This window comes from Trematomus bernacchii, unplaced genomic scaffold (genome assembly GCF_902827165.1).
Source record: "Trematomus bernacchii unplaced genomic scaffold, fTreBer1.1, whole genome shotgun sequence".
Taxonomy (NCBI): Eukaryota; Metazoa; Chordata; class Actinopteri; order Perciformes; family Nototheniidae; genus Trematomus; species Trematomus bernacchii.
The window spans coordinates 6,600,010-6,625,683 of NW_022988066.1; the positions used below are offsets into that span (position 1 = coordinate 6,600,010).

General features: G+C 41.7%; 1 protein-coding gene across 5 annotated transcripts in view; it reads right to left on the reverse strand.

Annotated features, from left to right (window-relative positions):
• LOC117474585 (amyloid-beta A4 precursor protein-binding family B member 2-like) overlaps positions 1–25,674 on the reverse strand; it is a 44,542-nt gene that overhangs the window by 7,350 nt on the left and 11,518 nt on the right. For all 5 annotated transcript variants that reach the window (XM_034120458.1, XM_034120456.1, XM_034120457.1 and 2 more), the window contains exons 2-13: positions 21,270–21,376; positions 19,858–19,924; positions 17,749–18,810; positions 11,942–12,186; positions 10,463–10,594; positions 9,956–10,027; positions 8,970–9,020; positions 7,896–7,981; positions 7,471–7,534; positions 5,359–5,505; positions 4,392–4,519; positions 1,023–1,137 (exon numbers count right to left, since the gene is read on the reverse strand). In XM_034120458.1, coding sequence (XP_033976349.1) covers positions 1,023–1,137; positions 4,392–4,519; positions 5,359–5,505; positions 7,471–7,534; positions 7,896–7,981; positions 8,970–9,020; positions 9,956–10,027; positions 10,463–10,594; positions 11,942–12,186; positions 17,749–18,790 — 2,082 coding nt within the window. In that variant the 5' untranslated portion in view covers positions 18,791–18,810; positions 19,858–19,924; positions 21,270–21,376. The remainder of the gene's footprint in view (positions 1–1,022; positions 1,138–4,391; positions 4,520–5,358; positions 5,506–7,470; positions 7,535–7,895; positions 7,982–8,969; positions 9,021–9,955; positions 10,028–10,462; positions 10,595–11,941; positions 12,187–17,748; positions 18,811–19,857; positions 19,925–21,269; positions 21,377–25,674) is intronic.

Below are 25,674 nucleotides of genomic sequence, written 5' to 3' on the forward strand. Positions count from 1 at the left end.
CACACACACACACACACACACACACACACACACACACACACACACACACACATCTTATAAACTCAGACAAAATCAATCACACATACTGCTGGAAATACCACACATAGATAAAACATGTCGTTAATCAGAGAGTTTATCACAGCGAATCAACAGCTCAACAAACCCTGCTGTGAACAATTCGCCACTTTCTTTGTTCATCCTTTTAGTGTGAAATTTCCACACGTTCTAGCACATACTGTGTTGAAAGTAAAATGTGAGAAATTCGGTGTTAGCATGAACGATGAGAAGGACGACAAATGCGTCTAACTCCACCTTTTTCCTCTAACTAAAGACACTTCAGGGACACACTGTTCAAGTCAATGGTCATAACAAAGTGTCTGTGGGAAGCTGAAGTTATTAAAAACTATTTTTAATGCTACACGGAATTGATTTCGACACCAAATTATGAGTATACATAAATAAAGAGGGGATTTAAAGATCTTCTCCGACACGGAATTGGACTTCCAAAGCTATAAATGTGTTTTACTGGGAACAAAAGGAAAGTCCATTAATTCCGAGCGAGTTCGGTGAATGAAGCAGACACAATAAGAAACATGGTTTGAATACGGTTCTTTGAGACCCGTCTGCATTCTCCTGTATTCATCCACGAATACATTTGCAGTGCAGAGAGAGAGCGCTCTGATAACTGTGATTTAGGCGAAATAAAATTTGTTTGAGTGAAATGTAGAGTTTTTAGACTTTTGAGGACTGCAGATACTCTCTGCAAATATTATAATGTTTGCTTCGGTTGTGGAATAGTACACAAAAAAACATTAAAAAAATAACACGTGATAAAACAAATCATCTTGAGGCTGGACAATTTGAATATTTTCTGTCTTAGGTACAACATCTACTTGTGATTGAGTAAATGTTATGAAATGTAATGGCTGTTTTTTGTTTGATCGTCGACCTCCCTGATCAGTGGAAAATGTATTTCAATCTGAATCTATTTGCCAAATCCAAACCTGGTCTGAAGCACTCACCCGGGAGCAGATCTCATGCAGGCTGGTGGCGATGGCTTTGGCTGGCGTGTCACAGCGGAACACATGACATTTCAGGACCCTGGTGTTTTTATCCCGCGCCACATATGCAAAGTCCCTGGGAAAGAGAAAAACAGAGTGTCAAAAAGGAACAACAGGGAGAGGAAAAAACACCAGGGGGATGAAGATGACACAAGAGATGGTTGGACTAGTTTCAGTTCTACTCAGAGACAAGAGAATTGTATGCGTGTCATTGGGTTTGTGTGTCCAGTTTCAAGACTGACAGCATTTGGAGACAGATGAGCGATGAACTGACCTTTATCAGTCTGATGAATACAGGACACACACACACACACATGCAGGTCGATGGACCCTAGAGATCAATAAAGCAGCGTGATGCAAGAGAGAGTTGACTGAGTGACAGCAGGTAAGAACTTTCCCCTGGGCCCAGTGGAGCCGAAAACTATTTAAGCCCGCTGAAGAGAGGGAATGAAAACAAAGAGGAAAGGGAGCCGGAGGGACAGTGGAATGAAGATGTAGCTGCAACAAATTAAACCTGTAAAGCACGCACACTCAGACTCACACTCGTACACGCATACACACAAACGTTGATTTATGTCAGCAGGAAATGCACACAAATCGAAATAACTTCCTTCAAGCTGTGTGCTTCAATATGCCACGCAATAAGAAACACAGGCCTGGGGGTTAACAAGATTTCTGAGTCCAGCTCCTCAGGGGAAAGTCTCCTGAAAAGATTCCCATTTGTGTGTGTGTGTATGTGTGTGTGTGTGTGTGTGTGTGTGTGCATATTTCAAAAAAATGCCTGTAGACAGACAAGGACAGAGGAGGTCATCGTACTCTCCCTACATCTGTGAATGTGCGTAGACAATGCTTCAGTACATCATGATCCACTTTGAAGTGGAGAAAAATGAGACGCAGAGGAAATTAAACAATAAGGAATGACAGAGATGATGGAGAGATACTGAAAGAAAGGAATGTGTTTACCTCTCTCTGTGTCCAAGGAAGCAAGGGAGGAAAGGAAGCAAGTTAGTAGGGATAAGACACTTTTAGCCCCTCATACACACACCAACACAATGACTTACATATTCTGTCTGTGCCTTTTATTACTTATTTAAAAACTTCAAAGCAGTGCAGAAAATATACAATGCAAGTGGGTTGAAGGGAGGCAGCAACGCAGTTTGTTATGCATACTTATTATATTTACAATATCTCAAGCTACTGACAGCATTTGAATAAGGTATTAGAGATTATGGAAGAACAGCAGGACAGAGAGATGTTGTGGATGGGCGCAGTTAGCTTTAATTGGCTGCCAATGGTTTGTGTTTCCTTAAAGAAATAAAAGGAAATAGACTGGCAGTTTCTCAAAGCCACATAAAAGTGGTTACTGAGAGAGAAGTGAGTTAGAGTAAGTCATATAAGAGGAGAAAAGTGAAATACTGGGAGAGGAAATTGGTATTGAACTGCAACATTGTACATGATAAATGTAAAAGCGGAAAGATGTGGGAAGGATAAAAGACCCAGATGAAGAGTGAAGATAAAAGTCAGAGGGAAAGAGTGGGAGAAAGAGAGAGGGAGAAGGGGGTGAGGTTTCATTTCAAATATAATCTTATCATCATGCAGACGCCCCTGAAAATGTCAAGGTTGCTGTGGGAATCTGTAATCTCTATGGCGATAATGAGTTTCATGGCACATGGGGAGAGGGGGAGGCACCGGGGTACCGCTCTGTCCTGACACAACCAATCCAAGGGTCCCAAGGGTAGAAGTGTGTGTGACAGAGGGGGAGAGCGATGAAGGGAAACTCCTTACTCCAACCAGGCTCCAAATTCCCTAGTTGCTCATATATTTCAACCAAAGAGCCCCCCAAAATAGGCACGGATATGCAGCAAAAACAGCTATTACTATTTGTTTGCACGACTACATACACATCTTAAGTATCTGAATGTTAAACTGTGGAGGAATTTTGGAAGCAAATATTATTTTAAAAGAATGAAAATGATGTAACACATTGAAATATCTTAGAGTGTATTGCATTCGAACCCTTAATCTCTCAGTAGAAATGAAAATAAAATGTATATATATATAAAATATATAGATTCAGATGAATAGGAGTCCTGTATCATGTGATGCCATTCACATTTACCCACCAGGGAAACCACCACACATAGACCACAATATGATTTTTACATTCCACCTGTGAAGTAAAACTGTGACATGCACCCCTCACACTGGATAAGAAACGAAACTGAGGCCTAATTTATTATCTCATCTTTCTCTTTTTCTACTATGAATAAAACAAAACAGCAGAAGTGATGGTTCCAAAGTAAGATAAAGATATGTAAATATACTCACAGCCGTTTCTTTTTCTATGTTGGTCCTGCGTACAGGAGCGTCTTTAGACCCTCACACCATCTATCCCTGGTGATGCTGCAGGCACACACACTCCTCAACCTGTCCGCTCCACACCCAGTGAGCACTAACCATACCTCCCCCTCTGGCAGCCTCATCCCCCTCTCTCCCTCTTCACTGCCAAAACCCCCTCGACTCCCCTCCCTCCCATCTCTCCTCCTCCCTCTGCTGCAGCTCACATATTCCCACTGTTACAACTCTCCTGCTATATGTAGATGGTGGAAAACAACTCGGGGGGGGGGGGGAAACGAGCTCCTTTGATCTGACTGGGTGATTTTATAAAGATACTGTAACATACACTGCTGTGTGTGTGTGTGTGTGTGTGTGTGTGTGTGTATATATGTGCAGGCACGTGCCGGCTCAAATTATGAATACAGCAGCTACCGACCTCTCCAGTTCTCACCACCCAGCTGCGCCTGTTAACCTACATTTCCCTTCCTTCTCGTGCGTTCAGCAGCAGTGCCCTTTGCTGGTGGCCGAGCAGCACCACACTGTGTTTGTGAATCTGTCTTTGAGCTACGCTGAGGTGAAAGCCAAGGTACCGGCAGCGAGCCGGGGATTCGTGGCGAGGCAGGATAAAGGCCATTCTCCCTCTCATCCTCTCCTTTGTACAGATGAATTCATCTTTCATTAGCTTCCATTCATCATCAATCATTAACCCCTGCCTGTCACCACAGCACTCGCCTGCTGCCCTCAGTTGTTACCCTGACCTTTTACTGAGCATCGGCTTCATTTAAATAAGTGACTAATCTATCAATTAAAGTTATTGAAAATGTAAACATGAGCCACAAAAGCCTCACGGTGTCATGTTTGGTTAATAACACTGAAATGATTCACAACTACGTCATGTTAAAGCTCATTTAGATATATATATATAATAAAGAAACAGTAAAAGAGGATAACTCAATATTTAAAAGTAGAAACAAATAAGTGTTGCAAACTAACCTGCCATTGTCTCGGCCAACGCCCCAGACCCGGATACTCGCGATTGGCTGAGAGTGAAGCACACTGCGGTCCATGGGGTCGACCAGGTTCAACATATTGTTCTCCAGCAGCAGGAACATGTCCTTCCCCTGAAAAAAAACACACACACACACACACACACACACACACCACACACACACACACACACACACACACCACACACACCACACACACACATCACACACACACACACACACACACACACACACACACACACACACCACACACACACACACACACCACACACACCACACACACACACACACACACACACACACACACACACACACACACACACACACACACCACACACACACACACATCCACACACACACACACACACACACACACACACACACACACCACAACACACACAACCACACACACACACACACACACACCACACACACACACACACACACACACACACACACACACACACACACACACACCACACACACACAACACCACACCCCACACACACACCAAAGTTCAGGTGCTTTCTTTTACTTATCTTAAAAAGTATATTTGCCTGTGTGTGCATGTGTGAGGTGAGGTGTGTGTCTCTGCCTAAATAAATAATGAAACCTTAAAAAAAGAGGGGGGGGGATGAAAGGTTATTGAAGGAGGAAGAAGCTCCCTCCCGCTCTCTGTTCTGTCGCTTCAGATTAAACACAACCACAGCAGAGAGAGAGGAAGACTTCCTAACATCGCTCCACTTTCCTCTCTTCATTCTCCGCTCCTTCCTCCATCTTTTGAGATAGATTGAGGAGACTGTTGCCTGGCTAACTTCTTTAGCTCTTAACTCTGCTCCGCCTTTACATTTTAATTGATCTACCTGATTTTCTACAAGTACTATCCCTCTCAAAAAAACAAGTAACTATTTATAAAACTGCAAAAATAACAACAAAAAAACTATTTTCCTCACCTCTCCCCAGATGCCGACGGTGTCTCGGATGTCATTCTTGCTGTAGGACAGCTGTCTGATGCAGTTGTTAACGGCAACGCTGCTCTTTCCAGGTGCCAAGTCCTCCTCGGCCATTTCCACCCATCCCAGAGATCGCACTGCAAAGCACTGAAAGACACACCAGGCCACGATACTGTTATTTATACAGTACATCACTTACAGACATATTACAACTGTTTGCACACCGAGTAGCAGGTTTTAGTTTTAGGGTTTATTGAGGCTTATATAAGTAGTTTTTTGCCTGACTTTAACAACATGGTGATTAAAACCGTGGGTGTTAGAACTGGCAGGATTGTAAGGAAAGCAGAACTATTTGGACTCCACCAAGGCGAAAACATAAATAAACAGATGAGGATAGCAAAACATGTTTGTAGTCAATATGAGACTGATTGAAGAGAGACACATCCATCTGTCCTCATCAAGTATTCATTTGATTTCAGCCATCCATTCAGAAAGTACTTACAGATTACAGATGAAAGAGGTCAGAGTGAAAATCAAAGTGAGGCCCCATCACACTGACATCATGGTTTGTTATAGGAAAAACTGATTCAAGTGTGGATCAAATGCTCAGATAAAACAAGTTGGCAGTTTGGTACCATTACAGCAGGACAAAACATACTAACACATTGTGTCTTCAGTGAGGGGACGTTTACACCGATGACTTCTCTAATCTGCTGAATGCACACACACAGTAATACCCACAGTGCATCGCTGTGTTTCAGGAGTCTGATGAAAGTGTTGTCACAGATCCAGACCAGCAGGTGGTAGCAGCTACATGACACACACACTGCTGGTATGTTTCTATATATGCAGTGGTAGGTCAAAAACACATTTCACAACATTAGAATACTTTATATTCCTATGTTTTAAATGGTTGTTAAATTGTCCATTAAGTTTTTGAAAGGCAAGGCAACAAGGCAATTCAAAGTGCTTTACAAAAATGAAAGACATTAAGAGCATTAAGAAATAAACTGTGACAGATAGAAATTGTTGTCGAGTGAGGTTTTAGTTAACTCCTTGACGAAGGCCGTTCCAAGGTTGATAATGCAGTGGGATATTTTCTCTTGAATTGAACGTGTGTGTGTGTGTGTGTGTGTTATAGTCCAGATGCCCCGACTGTGTTTGTGTCTGGTATTCACCATAATGTCACTGTTGAAGGATTTTTGAGTTTCTGCCAGACAAACAAACAGAGGGAAAAAACCATCGACAGCCAAATCAGCACAAGGTCATGGAGCTGATTTTTGGCTTTACATTGTAATCTGCAAAGCTTTTGATCGGTTCAGTCATCGATGTGAATGCCACACACACCTCGGAACGTATTTCTGCTTTCCTGCAATCTGCGGCAGTTTGTGAAAGAATGCAATGACCGTATCAGATCAGATAAATAGTGCATAATTGTTTTTCTGTTTAATTAGTTCAAATGTATTTATACCTTGTGTTGACATTTCCTGGTATCTGCCTAATTGGAATGACATTCTACCGACTGATGTTTTATTGAGCATAACTCCTTGATTAAAACTTGAAATGTCTCATTTGAATTTGAACTGTGAGTGTTTAAGAGGCCTCTGTAATGAATGCACCAAGGTGCAGCATGGACCTGTTTCTCTCCGTCTCACCACTTGGAGGCGCTCTCTTCACTCAGATGAGAGCACAGAAAGCCAATGTAAAATGCACCAGCAAATAAACAGACTTAGGACTATATATACAGTCTATGTTTAGGACATAAGAAGACTAAACATTTTTTTTTTTTAAAAGCAGAAAGCGATGTTTGCTAGGAATTTGGTGATATTCTAAAGTGTTGAAAGTCGGACGATAAAACTCAGAAATATATGTAATTTTTGATTTTGTTTTTTTTCAGTTAGCATTACAAGGCAACACAAGAAGACCACAATGCAACAGACTACGAACTAATTTATCATGCATTTAGAAATGTAAAATGTACTGTATCTAAATGTTTTCTTAACGAATAGATTAAAATAGCTACAGAACAATGTGAATAATGATTCAAACCTGTGTAAAACCACAGATTAGGATGATACGTTATGCACGCTTTGCACTGAAAATACTCTGTACCTTTGTTTCTGAGTTGATCCTGTTGACCCTGCAGGACTCCTCCTCTTCCTCTGATGGACGGTTCCTGAAAAAAAGGTTTAAAAACAAATAATGTAGGTATATAAACAAACACTGTTATTATTACCATTGCAACCATTAGCTGTTTAACTAATAAGGTCCCTGTTCTGCTTGTAGGGGTTACAGGCAGTCATTACACTAATAGAGAACATCAAGCCATTTCCTGAGTAGAAGAACTAACATCCTGCTTTGTCTGACCTCATTTACTCGAACACTGATTTAGAACAAGATTAGAACAAAATAACTAGACCAAACCAGTAGAAGGAAAGATGTAATTGAGTAGCAAGACTAGGAAAAGACAGTTTGACAACTAAATGCAACTGAGGTTTTTGTGTCCGTGTGTGTGTGTGTCTGTGCAGGTATTCCACCTTAGCTTTAGTGATGCGTAGCGAAGCGTAGCACCCTCAAACTCCTTCAGGCTGGGGTCAGAGTTCAGCGTGGCTGCCTGCAGGTCCTGATGCACACAGGGGGAAATGATCAGAGAGTGCAAAATGACACCAAAATAGAACCCACATCTTCGACCAAAAGGCAACCACCTTTAAGCCCCTTTCACACATGTGACCTGTAATACTGTCTGCTAAAACTGTCTGGGTTCGGCAGGTTTGTCCTTTGCACACAGGTTTTAAGATGAAGAAAACTTTATTAAAGTCTGATGCCACACGACATAACAACTCCAGGCAGATAGGAGACCTGTCATTTTATTTATAGGTTCTTTATAGTTGCGTGGTGATGCAGTGGAAAGTTATCCAGATGTTTTTAAATAACCTTTTATTATCAAAATTCATATTATCCCATGTGTATTTTCACTGTTTGCCTTGTAGGGTTGACAACATACAGTACTGTGGTGTGGCACATGTCCATAAATCTAACCACCACACTGCTGACTATCTTAAACCAAAACAGGATTGGCTCCTGTTCCAAACCAACACTGATATGTCTGACTGCAATAATATTCAGGGCATGTGGGAGAGGGGCTATGGAGACACAAGCTGGCAGAAGACAAATGTACATCTCTTGACCCCACACGGTGTATGCCAGCATGCATCCACGTGTGGGCGGGATGGCCTTGCTGGATGGAGAAATGGCGTTGGTGTGTTATGTGTAATGGGGCATGCTGCATAAAGGAGAGAAAGTTAACTGTGTGTTAACTCATTCAGATCGGTGCCAGTAGGAAGGAAAGATGACAACATTTTAGCCACATGAGTATAGAAAAAAACAACCTATTGAGTGTGTTGCTGCAGCCAAGTAACACGTACAGTTTAACATATCAAGCATGACAAAGTGCTGTGGTTGGTGCAGTTATATTATGTTGAATCATCAGCCACACATGCTTCTGCCCAGGCAGTGGATTTCAAGCACAAAATGCAAAAATATATCACTCAAAAGAGTGTGTGAGGATAGAGCAAGAACACGACTCATTGACGCGAGTGCATTATACTTGCCTTCCACATTTCACTATCAATCTTTCCGCCAAATTCACTGCACACCGGTTTCTACATACAGCGTTAAAATACAAACACACAAAGTGGTGGGCAGAGATTGGGGGGGTCAAAGGTAGGAGGGAAGACAGACAGAAGAAGGCTGTTAGCTAACTAGTTTACTCCACACAGAGTAAAGTGCAATAAGGAGCGACCTGGCAAAACATTTCTGTAATGAAAAGCTGTCAATCAAAATGTTTCTCAAATGTTTCCTGCTCCTATTGAACATTCACCTCACTTCTGAGAATCTATTGATTCTTGATTAGTAGAATATAAACAAGACAGACATAAAAGTAGTCATTTAGACAGTGACACTTTTCTTGATGTTGATAATAAATGGATAAAACATTCATCTTGTAATTATTTTCGAAATTCCAATGTAGTTTGTGCCATACAGCAAAAAGTTAAGGAAAATAGGAGCACCACTAAAACAAGATAAAGAGACAATAAAAGAGAAGTAACATTACAAATAAATATCAATAATGGTCCAACAAATACAAAACTAGAACACAATAGTATATCAGGTTAACATTTGAAAGATAAACATGTAGGAGGACATATTGCACTTTAGTCTCTGGGTTTGCTTTGTTGAAAAACAAGACTCTCTTTGTCCATGAAGGCTCACAAACTGTTTTGATGTTCCAAGTCTTTTGATGGTGTCCTGTGTGTGCAGAAGTACAGAGCCAAACCAAAAGAAAAAATGTCACTGTCCAAATACTTTCTGACTGCACTGCACTGTATGTGACACAAGTAGACACGTATAAAGTCATTTACACATACAGATGCTAAAGGTTTTCTTGCCATCTGTGCCACACAAATACACATTTACAGACAGTATGAAAGATATTTAAGCATAACTAAAGGCTATTGAGCTAAAAGGGAACCTTAAGAGTGGTGGCAGTTCACAAGGGGAAAGAAGGTCAAGTGGAAATGTTTCTAAAGTGTCGTACCTTGTCTTCATCTTCGAGATGCTGAGAGCGCAGCTCTGGATCAGGCATCCCCTGTAGAGAGGAGGAACGAGGCTACGGAGAGACAGAGAGCACAGAGACATGAAGCATTAGGAATGACAAACATCTTTATAGTGAGAATTCAGAGGACATCTACCATGTTAGTCTGTCTGCCATTTTGGCTCTTGTGTCACTGGCTATTAGTCAAGATGTCTGCAGGTCATTCTAGCACATCCATCTGTCACCATCAGTCCCTTCTCACTGGATCAATACTTTATCTACACCATGCTCCTCTCTATCAATCTCCTTTCCTCTCTCCGTATCGCTCCATCATTCTGCATGATTGACTGATTGATTGTCTCAGTGTTCTGCCGCTCGACTGCAGTATTGACGGTCCTTTCTCCGTCTCACTCTCTATAACCGGCTGTCTGAATTTGTAAAAAATGTGAAGATTACCACCGAAAGTACAATAAAACAGAAAAAAACAAAAACTTTGTGTGAGTTACTTACAAAGTAGCAGCTGTTGACAAATCCACATGTGGTGACGGTGGGCTCTAGAGTGGAGAGAGGCTCCACGGAGCTGTCAGAGGTGGTGCTGCTGGAGCGAGTCGACCCCCTGAAGAAGATCTCCGCCTGGCTCGACTACATGCAGACACACAATGGATTCAGAAAGGCAGGATCTACTGCAGAACTCATATATCAAGCATTAGTTTAGCTAGGTGACCAAGTGCTGACAGTATTCCCAAGTAAGTCCAAGTCACAGTCCTAGTTTTAATGTGTAATGGCCTTGTGTTTTGTTTCGTTACTGCTCATCTGTTTTTTATTTAGATGTTTTTTTGTGGTTGGTGCCCCGAAGAGAAATGTCTACCCTGTTGGGTAGGGTTGGGTTGGGTTAATATATATTGTCGTGTAGGTGTACTTAAAAAGGCACAACTGAATGTACGATAGTCACACTTGTTATTAAAGTCACTTTTTTCTTCAGCGGTTAATTGTGTTGATCTATCAGAGGTTTAACTAAAGACTTACATTTTAAAAGTGTTGCATTTCCAATTATACTAATCATGACCATAATAACAGTTGGCACAAGAAACTAATTTATTTGTTGCCAATTGTACTACAAATATAGAGTTTGACTTAACACTAGAACCGCCAGAGTTCGCTGTATACCTGAAACCGCCAACGGGTCAAATTTAGACGCTATTGATTTTCAAGGTACAATGTTCTTTTATTTATCATGTAGAACAGTGAGTTTTGATCGCACAGGGATGAAACTTATACCAATAGAATTTGTGGACTCTCAGCTTTTCATATTATATAGTTTGTGCAGATAGCATGAAGTATAAAATATCGCTACCAGTGCTGATTTAAACGCTTGGTGTTAGACTTGTGTTTTGTTTAGGTACAAATCTCTCTATCTCTCTCTCTATCTATAACTATCTATCGATATATCTATAATTATCTATCTGTCTATCTCTCTCTATCTATCTATCTCTCTCTCAATCTATCTCTCTATCTATAAGGAACCGTAGTAGACAAAAGGCGTTGCTATAGCAACACGTCATGTTTACGCTGCATTTTCTATGAGGTATAAATGGCAATTTTTTGGGCGATTTTTTCAATCTGACATATTGACAATGTTTAACAACAGAGGGTGCTACATAACACACTTTCAGGAAAAGTCACGGACTGGGAGACTTTCATATTTTATTGAGAAAAAGTGACATACAATCAAAAAACAGCTGCGGGTAAAATTGACCCGTTGGAGGTTCTAGTGTTAATTATTATTTGTTAATATGAATCTCTGACTTGATATCTGAAATAGTTTTCCCCATTGTTCCTCATCCTCTCTTTACAGTGTAGATTCATTTATTTTCAGTCCAACATGACTTACAAAGTGTTTGCCATCACTTAAACCATCTTGAGCATGGAGCACAGACAATTACAGCAAAAACTAAAGACAGTATGTACGTTCAATATTGTGTCTCTCACCTCGAGGTCAGGAGTGGGTGAGGGGCTGAGTGAGCCCAGGGAGTGTTTCCGTGGTGTGGAGACGGTGTGGTCGCCCAGTTCCAGGGGCTCCGTCTGTCCGGGGGGTGCGGGGTGTGTGGTCGGCCTCTCCCACTGGGTGGTGCCTGTAGGAATGTGCCAGTAGTAGATACCGGCCATGTCTGTGATCTTCTTCCATCCTGGAGGCAGGTTGGGGTCTGTCTGGAAAGACTGCTCACTCCAGATATCTGGGGATAAAACACAAATATTAGGAAGGTTTATTGATGTCAACAGGATTTACAATACTTGAATTACAAATGCATGGATGAACACACCTCTGTAACGACACCCAAACATACAGCATATTATATATATTTATTGTTTTCTTTATTTAACAAGCCGTGTCTTTCGTTGGACCGCAACCAAGTCCAACTTGTTAAGCGCTGTTGTTGTATTCGTGCCACACACCCACACAAATACCTTTAAAAAAAAAGAAATCACGACCCACAGTCAAAAATACAAGCAATACTCTGACATTAGGAAAGTTAAACAGCTGTCTGATGCATTTGCAATCTGCATTGCATTTTGCAGAACATTTAAATCTTTATATATTACAATTTTGAAACTTCTGAACCCATTGGAAAACACATCTGCACTCTCATTTCCATTAAGGCTTCTTTCATTTTGTATCAGCATATAAATCAAATATTAGGGCATTTCTCATAAAGACCACTGACATCAAAACAAATCAAAACAGGAGAGATGGAAACTATTTTAGGAAGTCAATATGTACCAGGTCTGCAGCAATACATGTTGCTTCCAATGATCAAGCCTACCTTGCATCTCTATGTACGACTAAATAAAGGTGAAGGATAATCATCTTAGATTGGAATGAATACATTCCTGGACAAACTACTAACGCTAAAGGAACACAGCACACAGCTACAAAATTCAAAAGACAGAAAAACACTAAAGATTGATTACTTAAAAACGCTGGCTCCTCAGGATGGATTCACATAAAACGCAAACTTCCCTTCCCCAACCGAGCGCAACAGCAGCATAAAGAGCAGATGGCTGTTACCATGATTTATTTGACAGTGACAGAATTCAGCGGAAATACAGCATTTACCTTGAAAACACACACATCGATACATACAGGCGCACACGTACACACTACATATCATCTCATCTGAAGGTCTCAGACACGCACACTCACACACACACACACTGGATGGCATCTTTGTGTGTGTGTGTGTGTGTGTGAAGTAGATGTAGTTGCAGGAATAGTAAAGATGATAAAAAAAACTGCATTAGGTGGTGTAGCAACTCATAAAGGTGATATAAGTGTGTGTGCATGTGTGTGACCGTGTGTGTGTACACAAAGAGTTCCTCGAACTGCTGACCATGCTAATAAAACACAGCCCCTGTCGCCACGACTGCAGGCTGTATGTCATCATGACGACTGGGCGGACCAGATTGAATTTGGAATTCACACACATACACACACACTTATTAAGAGTTTGATTTATAAAATGGATAAGAAATTGCCCAAAAAGCCTAGCAATATGTGCACATATTGTTCTTGAAAGATATCCCTTGTGGTGTCAGACTGAGGCACTGCCTTCTGGGAGTTGCAGTCTTTAATGACCAAAACAAAATAGGTCAGAGAAAATAAAACTACAACAGAGAGAACCTGAGATTGTCTGACTGCTGTGAGGGAGGGGGAGGATGGTGATTCAGAGAAAAAGATGCCAGTATGAAATGAACGGACTACTGGATGAAGATGAAACGTGCTCAAGAAGAGAAGAAGATGGAGGTTAAGAGGGAGAGAGATAATATTTGTCACATGAATATAATCAAGCAAGCATAATAAATGATCAACATGTATCCATGTCTATGCGTCGAGGGACTTGTAAAGTATATGTTTACTATCTTCAAGGTTATAATGTATCCTATGTTTACTTGTATTATTATAAGACGTATTTATTCTTCTTGTTTGTTTGTATTTTTCTACGCTTTTGTGTAGTGATTTTACCTGCCAATAAAGAACATTTAAAATGAAGAGAGGAAGAGAGAGAGAGAGCTGCTACTGGCTCGAGGCGTATATCATGTCTCAAAGTTAGCAGTGTCATCCTCTGAGAGCACCACAGCAATTGTGGAATTAAAAGAAAAAGCTTGAGCATGCTGACACTAAGTCTAGGAGCTGGCGTGCACCTCTGCAGCTCATGGACCACAGTGAAGCTACGTAGCAGTTAGCCAGGGATAGCCTCAGTTAGCATGCGGCTCCATGCCAGAGCAGGGTCTGGCAGAGGGGGATGGGAGAGCAGTGAGCTCCTGGAGCAATAACACACACACACACATGTTCTGTCTGACAGCACATGCACACACCAGCATCAACAGTTTGATACACACATTCAGTAACAACACAAACAGCATGCTACGACTACAGACCCCTGTGATAGATATGTAAAGAACAATAACCTTACAGACAAACTTCACCCCTGTGTTGAAAGAGATGCGCACATACTGTCTACCTGTGCATATGCTCACACACACACACCACATTTAACTCCACACTATAGTTTCCAGCCGACAGATGCACCTACCCTCGTAATTGACAATCACAATGGCCAGCATGTAGTCTTTCCCCAGCCTCATAGTTAGCTAGCTGCCTCTCATACAGCGAAGCCCAGTGCTATAAGCAAACAGAGAACCCCAGATAGAGATACAGGGAGAGAAAGAGAGGGAGGACTGAGGAAAGAGAGAGAGAGAGAGAGAGGGGGGACACTGCAAGAGAAGGGAGGCAGAGACGCAGGGATGTAAAAAAGAGAGGCAGAGAAGAGAGGGTGAATAAAGGGGGAGTGAGAGAGATAGAGTGGGAGAGACGCAGCGACACTCTGTGATTTTTGTCAGTTCTTCCTCTATCTGAAGCATCAACAACAACAACCCAAATAAGCCTGCCCTCCCTTTCCTGTCCCAACACAAACATACACACAGGCACATGGAATAACACAATATCTGGCACACTTAGTGTCTATTTCTCCCTCATTTGCACCCTATTTTTAGCCTCTCTTGGTTGTCCTGGCAACCCCAAGAATACCTTTGATCCAACATATCTAGTGAAGGTGCAACGAAGAAGAAACAGCAAAGAAGAGCACCTTGATATTCTGAGGGTGATGAGTTGTGTTTTGAGTAGATGGGGTGGGGGGGGGGCAGAGAAATAGCTCAACATATGACAGACACTGAATCTGACATGTTGCAGTACAGCACACATCCACATTCAACTCGTGTTTCTTGCAAGTGTTAAAATGAATGTTGTTGTGTGAGAATGTGAAAGACATCTTTAAATATCCTTCCTGCACTCAGCATGTGTGCGTGTGTGTGTGTGTGTGTGTGTTTTAGCTCCTCTGTGTGAAAGCAGTGTCGTATTGGACCTGTAACCCGCAACATCCACACAGGAATCTGACACACACCTGGGAAAACAACACTGCTTTGTCAATGTGAGAGAGACAGGAGGTTGCAGCAGTATGGACGACTATGTCTTAGATATTGATAAGCTCAAAATGAATGATGCCAGAATCATGTTTAGGGCCTTTTCTGCCATTCCTCAGAGGATAATATATCTTAACTAGACACTGCACTAACGTTAAAAACAAGTTATAATACAATTTTAGACGCAAACGCACAAGAGGAAATCAGGACAAAAGAACACATGGAAAGTCAATTCTGGACATGCTGCTCGTCATCATTCTTGCAGAGAAATGAAATGCACAGATGTTCAGACGGAGCCTTACATTCAATAGGGATAGTGAGTCATCAGAGAGCGAGCAGAGAAGCATTTAGGAAGAGAAAAGTGATGTGAAGAGGCTCAGCGGCTCGGATCACTGCATGGTTTACAGCTCAGAGGTCGGGCTGTTACTTTGGGGAAGACGGATGTGTTTCATATGTCTAACAAGAAAGCACAAGGCAGAGAGTTTTAAGTGCCCAATTAAACTGAACATCGAGATATTTACATAATGCTGACAAAGAAATACAATAGGTTTAACAGACCTTCTGCAGAGGTAGGCAAGTTTAAGAAAGGCCCACAAAAGTCGGTGATGACTGAGGAAGTAAACATGAGGTACATAACTCATCCCAAAGTTCTGCCTTGCTGTGTGTGTACGGTAACGTCAAACATAAGGACAAATGTAATTAAGTTAAAGCATTTGTGTTCTCAAAAATGATAAAACGGATTCCTAATGACAATAACCTAATTTAACATAAAGATAAAACATCAAATAAAACACTATGTTAGAGAAATAATCAATTGCTAATTTGCTGATTGATTAAATGTTTTCCTACAAAATGTCAAATGTTATCATTCCAGCTTCTCATCTGTGAAAATGAGCTGCTTTTCTATATTTTATTTCCAAGGAAACGGAATATATATTTAGATTTTGGACTGTCAGGCAATTTGAAGACGTCACTTGGGGAGATTTTCAGTATTTTCCTACATTCGATGGATTTAATTAAATCACTTCATAATGAAAAGAAAAGTTAATTGCAGCCCAATTCTACATGTATACAACAAATAGGTATAGGGACTTTTTCTTTGACTGTCCAGACACTTTGCATGGCCATCAATTTGAGTTGGTTTGAATATTATACAAACTGACCTCAAACTAACCCTTAGAAAACTAGACAACTAAGACTCAGTCCGTTTGCATTTTGCACCAACAGACCTATAGCTTTTCTGCTGACACCCACAGCTACATGTGCAAAGGCTCATCTGTAATACTCTCTCTATGTGTGTGACTAAACTGCTTCCTGCATATCACAAATTATTATAAGTAAGATTGAATTATGAAAGGTAAGATTAAAAGGGAGCTAAAGTACTTCTACAAGAAGACAAAGAAAATAGAGACATAATGGCATCCACAGATTTTGATTTACTCTTCCCTGGCACACACACACGCCCAGGACACAGCATGAAACAGGACGCAGCTGATCTACCCCGCTAACCACCCATGAGGTTACAAGGGCACTTCCTGTCCCAGAGGGATTCTGGGAGATTTACTGGAGGCAGGAGTGTTTGTTATTCTGTTCCAGCTATGTCTGAGTTCTGCATACACACACACATACTTGGTCACCATAAATGGAAACATATCATCAGCGGAGGACGGTGGAACCACTACACTGCACACAAGTGAACAAAATACCCCAAAAACCAAGGGAGCTGACACACACTCACATGAAAACTATGCCAAGCATCCGTAAGTGTGGCTGTGGAGTGTACTCTCTTGTGTTAAAGGTCACCTATTATGCAAAATCCACTTTTTCATGTCTTTTATACATAACCATGTGTCCCCTCTGTGTAAAGAGATTCTGAAAGTTTCAGGAAAAAAGATTCTCTCACTTGTTGTCCTGATCCATTTCTATAAAAACCTGTCTGAAAATGAGCTGATCAGATTTTGGCCACTTTATGATGTCATAACGAGTTTCTGGCTTGTGTAACCATTAGCCAATCACCAACCAAGGTAACACCCCCCCACCTTATCACCTGAATCTCCTCCTAGAGCACCATTGTGTTCTTTTTAACCAAATATCTCTCAGAGGGGCGTGGGGAGTGGCTCCTTATTTTCATCTAAAGTAACAGACAGAGAATCAGCACTTTTGAAACAGGGCTGAAACAGAGGGGATTATGGGATGCGACAATGATCTGTTTGGTATTTCGAGCCAAACACTTCAGAGACATGTTTTGTATATATCTGAGACCTATCATATATTGATGAAAAACAGTATAATAGGGGACCTTTAATTAATATGTGTACCTGTCTCTTCTGGGGAGTTGCTCTCCTGGGACAGGGTGGTCCAACTCAACTCTTCGTCACTGGGGTTCAGATTCTGGATGCGGTTCAAAGCACAGTCTGTCTTTGCCCCGGTCCTCCTGTCCTTCTTCGTCTCTGGAGAGGAGTTGGAAGAGGAGGAGCAGTAGGCCACAGAAAGCAGGGGTTTGTCCTCTGGGCTGGCCTGCTTCGGTGGGGAGGGAGGGGGGGGCACCGGAGCGTCCTGGCCTGATTTGAGGAGCTTGAGGTTGGAGTGGAGGTCAGAGATGAGCTCCAGGCCTGAAGAGACGTTGTTTTTCATCACAGGGGATTCACTTTTTATCATCAGTAAAGGTTTATTCTCCTCGTTGTCCTGATCCTCCTCTACCGCCTCATCTCCGTCTTCCTCGATCTTCATCTTCGACATCATTTCCTTTTCAGACAGAATGCTGATGTCGTCGCTCTCCTCTGTCTCAATGTTCAAGTCAAAGTCCAAATCTGTGGAGTTGCCGTTCAGTTTGAGCTCTGCGCTCGTGTTGGTGTTACAGTCAGTGTCTGATTCAGTTTTCTGCTCGGGGTCTGCGTCACTGCTGTCGTCCGAGTGAAGTTCAACGTCTCTCTCGATGACCTCTTCCTCCCTGTCATTGTTGGTGAGAGCGTGGCTGTCATCTTCCTCAGCTGTGTTGACATTGAGGTCATCCTCTGTAGTTTCAGACTCTGGATCTGAGTCAGGGCCGGTTGTGTTTTTGTTGTGATCCTGACCGGCTTTACGGAGCTGGTTCACTCCATTCTTGGCAAGTTTGGGATTGTTGGGGGTTAAGGACTGCGATGGGGATGATGGGGAGGAGGAAGATGGCACCGCTTCTCCGAGGCCCATGGCAGTCTGTATATTGGTAAGAGCGTACTTTTTGCGACACTTGGGCGGCGTGGCTGAGCCTTGGTTGATGACATCACTGCTCAGCAGCTGGTTGTGTGACGAGCGGAGGCTGAGGGAAGAAGGAGGCGTGGCAGCAGGGCCGTTACGATTGGTCACATCTACTGACATCATCGTGGCACAAGACAGATCACCTGAAGAGGAAGAGATGGGGAACAGGAAGTGAATACATTTGAATGCACATGTGCGTTAGGATGAACACAATACAGTTTAGGAATTAGCATTCAACAAAGGGTGTCTCTTTGCTAACTTACTACTTTGTAATTCAAAAGACCGGTGCTAAGTAGGATATGGTTCCAGTTAATAAAACTTTTTGCGGCAGAAAAAATATTGTAAATAAGGAGAGACCATATTCAATTAAAAAAGTTAAAATATAATAGAGAGAACTGCCATCACATCAAAGGGATTAATAACAGATTTGTAATTACTGTACATGAGAGTTTAAATATTCATTTTTGGCGCACTGCATGGGGAGGATCACAGAACATTGTCCAAGCTTTTTAAGGTGGAAAATAATCACTAAGAAAACCAATATTGTTGTTTTAACTTAATTTATAAATGAGCAATCATCAAAATGTAATTAATCATATCAGAGCTTTAAAAAGACAGAGGTCAACTACATTCTAATGAATGCATTTAAAAATCCTGAAAAAGATTTGGTGATATTATTTAGTTTTTCCTATACGAAACAAATCCCATGAAAAGGCCAAAATAACTAACAACTATTAACAAGTACTTCCTGTGTAGCCACAGCCTGATGTAGTTTATAGAAGTGTTTTCCTCTTAGTTATGTAAATAGTTACTCTTGCACCAAATCCACAGCTGAAAATAGTACCCAGCAACAAAATGTCCTCCGGTTTAAGTCATGTTTGCTAAAGACTACAGTGCCCCCCTGTTTAATGAGAACCACACACGGAAGGTTAGCTAGAGTGTATTAAAATAAGAAATAACACAGGGTTAGTTTTGGACTTTTCATGGGATTTCTTGACAACAGAAAATAGAAAACTACCAGGTTTTTCTTTTACATTCCTAAGAGATACTACTGTAGAGCAGAGATGGACAACCTCTCCGCATGAAAAAAATGATGGTATGAAGGTTTTCATTCCATCTGAATGATGAACACAGCATGTGTGCAAGTGTTTGTGCGTGTGTGTGTGTGTGTGTGTGTGTGTGTGTTGTACCTGTCAGGAGGTCAGTCACAGACCGGCGCTGGTCACGGTTCAGGGTTCAGTAGACTCAGCTGCAGATCTGAACACCACAGAGGGGAAGAAAGTGAAATAATGATCAGAAGAAGAAGAATGCAAAGAATCCTGAGCTCTTCTTGGGTTGCCCCTGGAGACCACATTCATCCATGTAGAACCCAACTACAGCTGGTTTCTATGGAGACAACATAACACTGTAAGGCAGTGAAATGACTCCAAACAACTAATCATAGAAATGATAAAGGAGGCATTCAAGAATCATATACAGAGAAGAAATGAACTCTTTCCGACTGTTTGTTCTGCGGAGGATTGTTCTGCACACATTATTTAACTTCGTACATACCGTTACAGGTAATGTCTAGATCATTTAAGGGTTCTACTGCATGTTTTAAAGGGCATCATCAAAATATTAACTTAATAAAAAGCTGGAGGGTGGAGATAGTCTATTATACAACGTTAGAGCACGTTGGTCTACTATATATTCGTTTTTTCACCATAAGCAGCAACTAGAGGACATTTTGTATGAATGAGCTTCTCACCTCTCGACCTGACAGCCGTAGAGCAAAGGAGGACTATCTATACGAAAACATGCATACAGCGAATTTCCGTCGTAATTATGATAGTATATGATAGACACATGATGCTCAGGATAGACAGACTGAGCCAAAAACAGCTTCTCCTTGATTTGCTTCAGTGACGTCACCGTCGTCTTTCCGAAAAAGATCGGAGCGACGACACAAAAAGGCTCGTAACACGGGAGATGGGTGCAGCCCTTTTTCTCTAGCATGAAGCCTATACATATCTCTCCTTGTTGGAAAAAATTGACAAAACAAACTGGTGCACAGAAAAAAAAAAGTGTCCAGCCTCAGCTGTTAGTCAAGTATTTCTTTGTACTTTGTATATATGTACAGCATAGTGCCTAACAGGTGTGAGAGAGATAGCCTCGTTGCCTTCCTGGACATGATATTATCTGTTTGGTCAATTCATCCAAGACAAAATAAGGCTCTAATTTGGCTCAAGTGTTCGACCTTATATCTACAGACGCGCCATTTTAGTTTCTACAAAGTAACAGGGAAATCATAAGGGATTTAACTGGGAAGTTTTACAGGAAGTGTTTTTATGTAACAGTCCCTGGGGTTAGCGTTGCCTAGCATAATAGCAGAGCTTAGTTGTTTATTTAAGTAGAAAATCATCTAATTACAATAGTGTTACCATGTCTGAATAACATCCCATATTTATGCCAATACTGCTTGTAAATGATGAAAGTTGCTTTATTTTCAGTTATGACAGAAACACCAGTCATTTTATGTAAGCTTGTAGGTTTGATAAGAGTCTATTTCTGTGTTAAAAACATAGCAACTTGAAAGACGGCCTGTACAGTTGCTGCTTACCAGAGAACTAAGGATGGTGGGAAACTCCAGCATGTAGCGCGGCCATACTGGAAGTCAGTGGTTCTCTCTTCATCCAATCACGAGGGCTTCACTAAAGGAGCAGTGTCCTGAGGGAGAGACAAACATAAAACAGGATTAATGAAAGAGAGAGAGAGGGAGAGAGGGATGCTGGACAGAGAGAGAAAGAGAACTGCAGGACACCAGAGGGACAAATAATAAAGACACATCAATTATTCACAACTTCGATCAAACATTTATACATAAGGTGTGTATGTATGTGTCTGACATGTATAGAGCTCGTATTTCTTTCTTTGGTGCAGTCTTGCCAACCCTTCACTAACTGGAACCATCATAAACTTATTGCCACAGGAGACACCACACACACACACACACACACCACACACACACACACACACACACACACACACACACACACACACACCCCACACACACACACACACACACACACACACACACACACACACACACACACACACACACACACACACACACCCACACACACACACACACACCACACACACACACACACACACACACAACACACACACACACACACCACACACACACACACCACACACACACACACACACACACACACACAACACACACACACACACACACACACACACACACACCACCACCACACACACACACACACACACCACACACACACACACACACACACACACACACACACACACACACACACACACACACACACACACACACACACACACACACACACACACACACACACACACCACACACACACACACACACACACACACACACACACACACACACACACACACACACAGCTGAGGGGCTGGAAAAGCACCTGGAAAGATTTTGAGGAATACAATTGTAACAGCTGAAAGAAATGAGATCCCATCACATGGATCTAAGCTCAACTAGCAGGCGACACTGACTATTGCAAAGACATACTGTACTTCCAAATTACCAGTGCTGAATCAATCTCAATTTAAGACATAATAAAGTCCATCATTTTAAGATATAATGATTTACAATCTCACACTCAGCTGCAGGGGTAAAGCAATGACATTCAGGCATTTGAGTGCAGCATGATCAAATCCGATGGTAGTCAGACAAATCCTCAAAATGCAATAGCAGTCATCGTCATTGGTCCAGATACTGAAACTGATCAGTGTGTGGTTTTGAATGCACCATTTGATGATTTACCCTTCTGCCTAATTCACTGCAGATGTTAGGGCTCAACTACGAGCATGAGGACTGAAGCCAACACTACTTGCAGGCAAGGCTTCCTCTTGCTTTATCTCTTCTTCTCCCTCTGCTTTCCTCTAATAGCCTTAAGTCCTGGTCTGATTTCATCCTTTTTTTCTGTCTTAAATGTCGATAAACAGACGTAACATTACCGCCCGCCCACACATAACTGACATCTGGAGGCGTTCAGGGACAGTCAGTGCTGTCTCTGACATTCACACAATGTTTTCCACATGATTTGGACTTTATGTAGTGTATATTTTGATAAACATACAGTAGATTTGGTCTGTCTTGTTATTCAAATGAAAAAAGATAAGAAATGAAATGCATAAGTACAAAAGAGTTTTAACAGGTGTGCAAAACAACAAAGAAAAGCAATGTTATTCCTAATCTAGTTGTAATGCTTTGTGTGAGCTGTTGCTCTCCTGACTGTCCGAACAAGTAATTCATAGTTTGTCATATTTAATAAATGATAAGACATAATGCTGCTATGTCATTAGTCTAGCTCCAAGGCGAGCAATACAGTACAAGCCCTTGTGGATCACTCTTTATACTCGCAGTACATTTTGAATGATCTGTTCAGAAACTATTAAAAAAAACATTTTACAAGCATGTGAGTAGATGACAAAACGCAGGCCATGTACGGACCAAGTCAAACTTTAACAAAAATGAACAAAAAGTCGTTTTTCTTACAAGCTGTAGTTTTAACGGAACAAAATAAACCACATGCATTTGGTTATTCTTCCAAACTTGCAAAAATGTCCACTTAATCTCCAAGTTTACATAGCCTTTATATTTGTACAGGTTTATGGAACTATTCAAAGTTATGAATAGTGCATACTTCTGTTCTATGCGTGCTGAATCTCTTGACTGGTGCAGGTAAATCCATGTAACCAACTGAAGAACATTTGATCTGCCTCAATAACAGTCTCACTGAGCCCAAACTGTTTACTGACATAACAGACCAAAGACATCTGGTTGGTCTGGAAACAAACACTAGGTGTTACACAGCCTGTGGCAAAAAAAAAAGTAAACCATCTGAAGAGCAAGGCTATAATTCTGACCTCAAACCAGATGTGTGTACGGTAATGTATTTTCTCTAATGGTTTGTGGAGTGGCTACAAAAGCGATATCATTTCCTCAGTCTTAAAAAATCACTGATGTTATAAAATGTCACAACCGACAGCGAAACACATACTGGAGAAAATGAACAACAGAACTATAAAAACTGCTAAAGACAACGGCGAGAAAACAAGGATAAAGTCATTCAGAAAATAGCAATAAAAATGTTGCACTGTGGGATTAAATGATAAGGCATGCTCGCTCGGTTCCTTGAGTCCTGCTGCAACAAGTCTGCATACCTGGGGACATGTGTGTGTGATTGTATAAAAGGGTGTCGACACTTAAAACTAATGAATCACTTCCGTAGACATGTTGCTGCTGACCTGGGATAACAGGTTGGATGTGGTGTGTCTAATCGAGGTTATTAACCTAACATTAGTACAACTGTCACTGTAAGTGATAAGTTGAATGGTGTTCACGCTCATATTAAGTAAAGAGGTAATCGGAGAGCCTCAGCCCCAACCGAGGCAAATTCATCAGACTTCATTCCTTCAGAGTTCCAAGCCTTTATACAACTTTTTTCCACATATGAAGCAGAACTCCCCGTAAACACACTTTGATGTGTAAAAGCAGTGGAGGTGGCCTTAAAAGTAGCCACTTTAACCTCACGTTTCATTGCATACCCAGAGTGCTGGAGACGAGCCAAAACAACAAAAACGTGTTACTTTCCGAACGCTAACTACAGGCTGCTCTGAAGTTGCCAAAACATTTCCTTTTCCTGCAGACGGATGCAAAATGTAAAGTTTCTACATTTGGGTGGAGCTACATTTCAGCAGGAACCAAAACTGTAACTTTCAATAACCAGCTACATCTGGATACGGCCTCAAATTGCACGGGATGACAGTGGGCTCCCTGCGGCCCTCTGCTGCAGACAAGGGGGTCTCTGCGTAATTACAGGGCCCCCTTTGTAGGCAGGGCAGCATTGGCACTGAGAAAAACACAAACACTCATGTAATATAGTAAATATGAGGCTAAACCTTCCACATGGACTCCCTTGTAAACAGTTAAATGCACACAAGAACAGACACAGAGAGACAGGCAGACCCACTATAAGCAACACACACAGACAGACAAAAACACACATTGGGAGGGTTGGTAATAGGATCTAGGATGTGTCGCAGCATGACAGTGACCTTTGACCCCGGACCAACTGGCCAACCCAGCGAGTGTGTGCTGTTGCATGTGTTGCATGTGTGGTAAAGTGTTAGGTATGTTGGGGGGTCTGCTCCACCAAGAATGTAGGTAGCAGCTGCAAAACACTCCACACACACCTCTATTTCTTTTGTACGTGTGCTGTGTGTAACCATCGACTTTTACCAGACTCCGGACTGAGCGAGACAGATTGCTTTTAAATTCATATGCCAAATGGACACCTGCCAACATTTTGATAGGCCTCTCATCCCTCCTTCCTGCCCTTCCCTCTCAACGTTTCTCGCCAGTTCCTTTGCTAATCCCACTTGACTTTTACCTCTTTCCTTTTTCTTATTTTCTTGCCCATTTCCTCTTTCCTTCCCATTCCTCTCTTAGCGTCTACTACATGAATCTTCTACCTCTTAACCCGCCCACCCTTTTTCTTTGTCTAGGAGGGAATTGCAGTCTTTTCTCATTAAAAGTGAAGAAGGTCTGTAAACTCTCATAAAACCACCCGTTTCTCTCTACAATCCTGATTTACAGCCACTCTCCCCCTCCTGTTCTTGTCTCCCCCACTGCTGCTGAGAAACCCCATCTGTTACCAAAAGAGCCTGACAAGAAAGCAAAACTGTCGCATTTAGAGAATAGGCCATCTAACACAAAATGGATGGCTCATGTCAACAAGGCAAGTCATGCAGAATAGAAGACGTAACAGGGGAAGATTATAACTTCTGGATCAGGGCATGAAAGTTTAAGCCAGCTATAAAATAGCAGGCAATCTTCCCAGATCTCTCAGGGATTTATTTTCATTGGCTGCAGAGTGCCGGATCCTCATTCAGCTGCAAACTCCTTCACTACAGGAGTGAGAAGTTAGCAACACTGCTAGTGC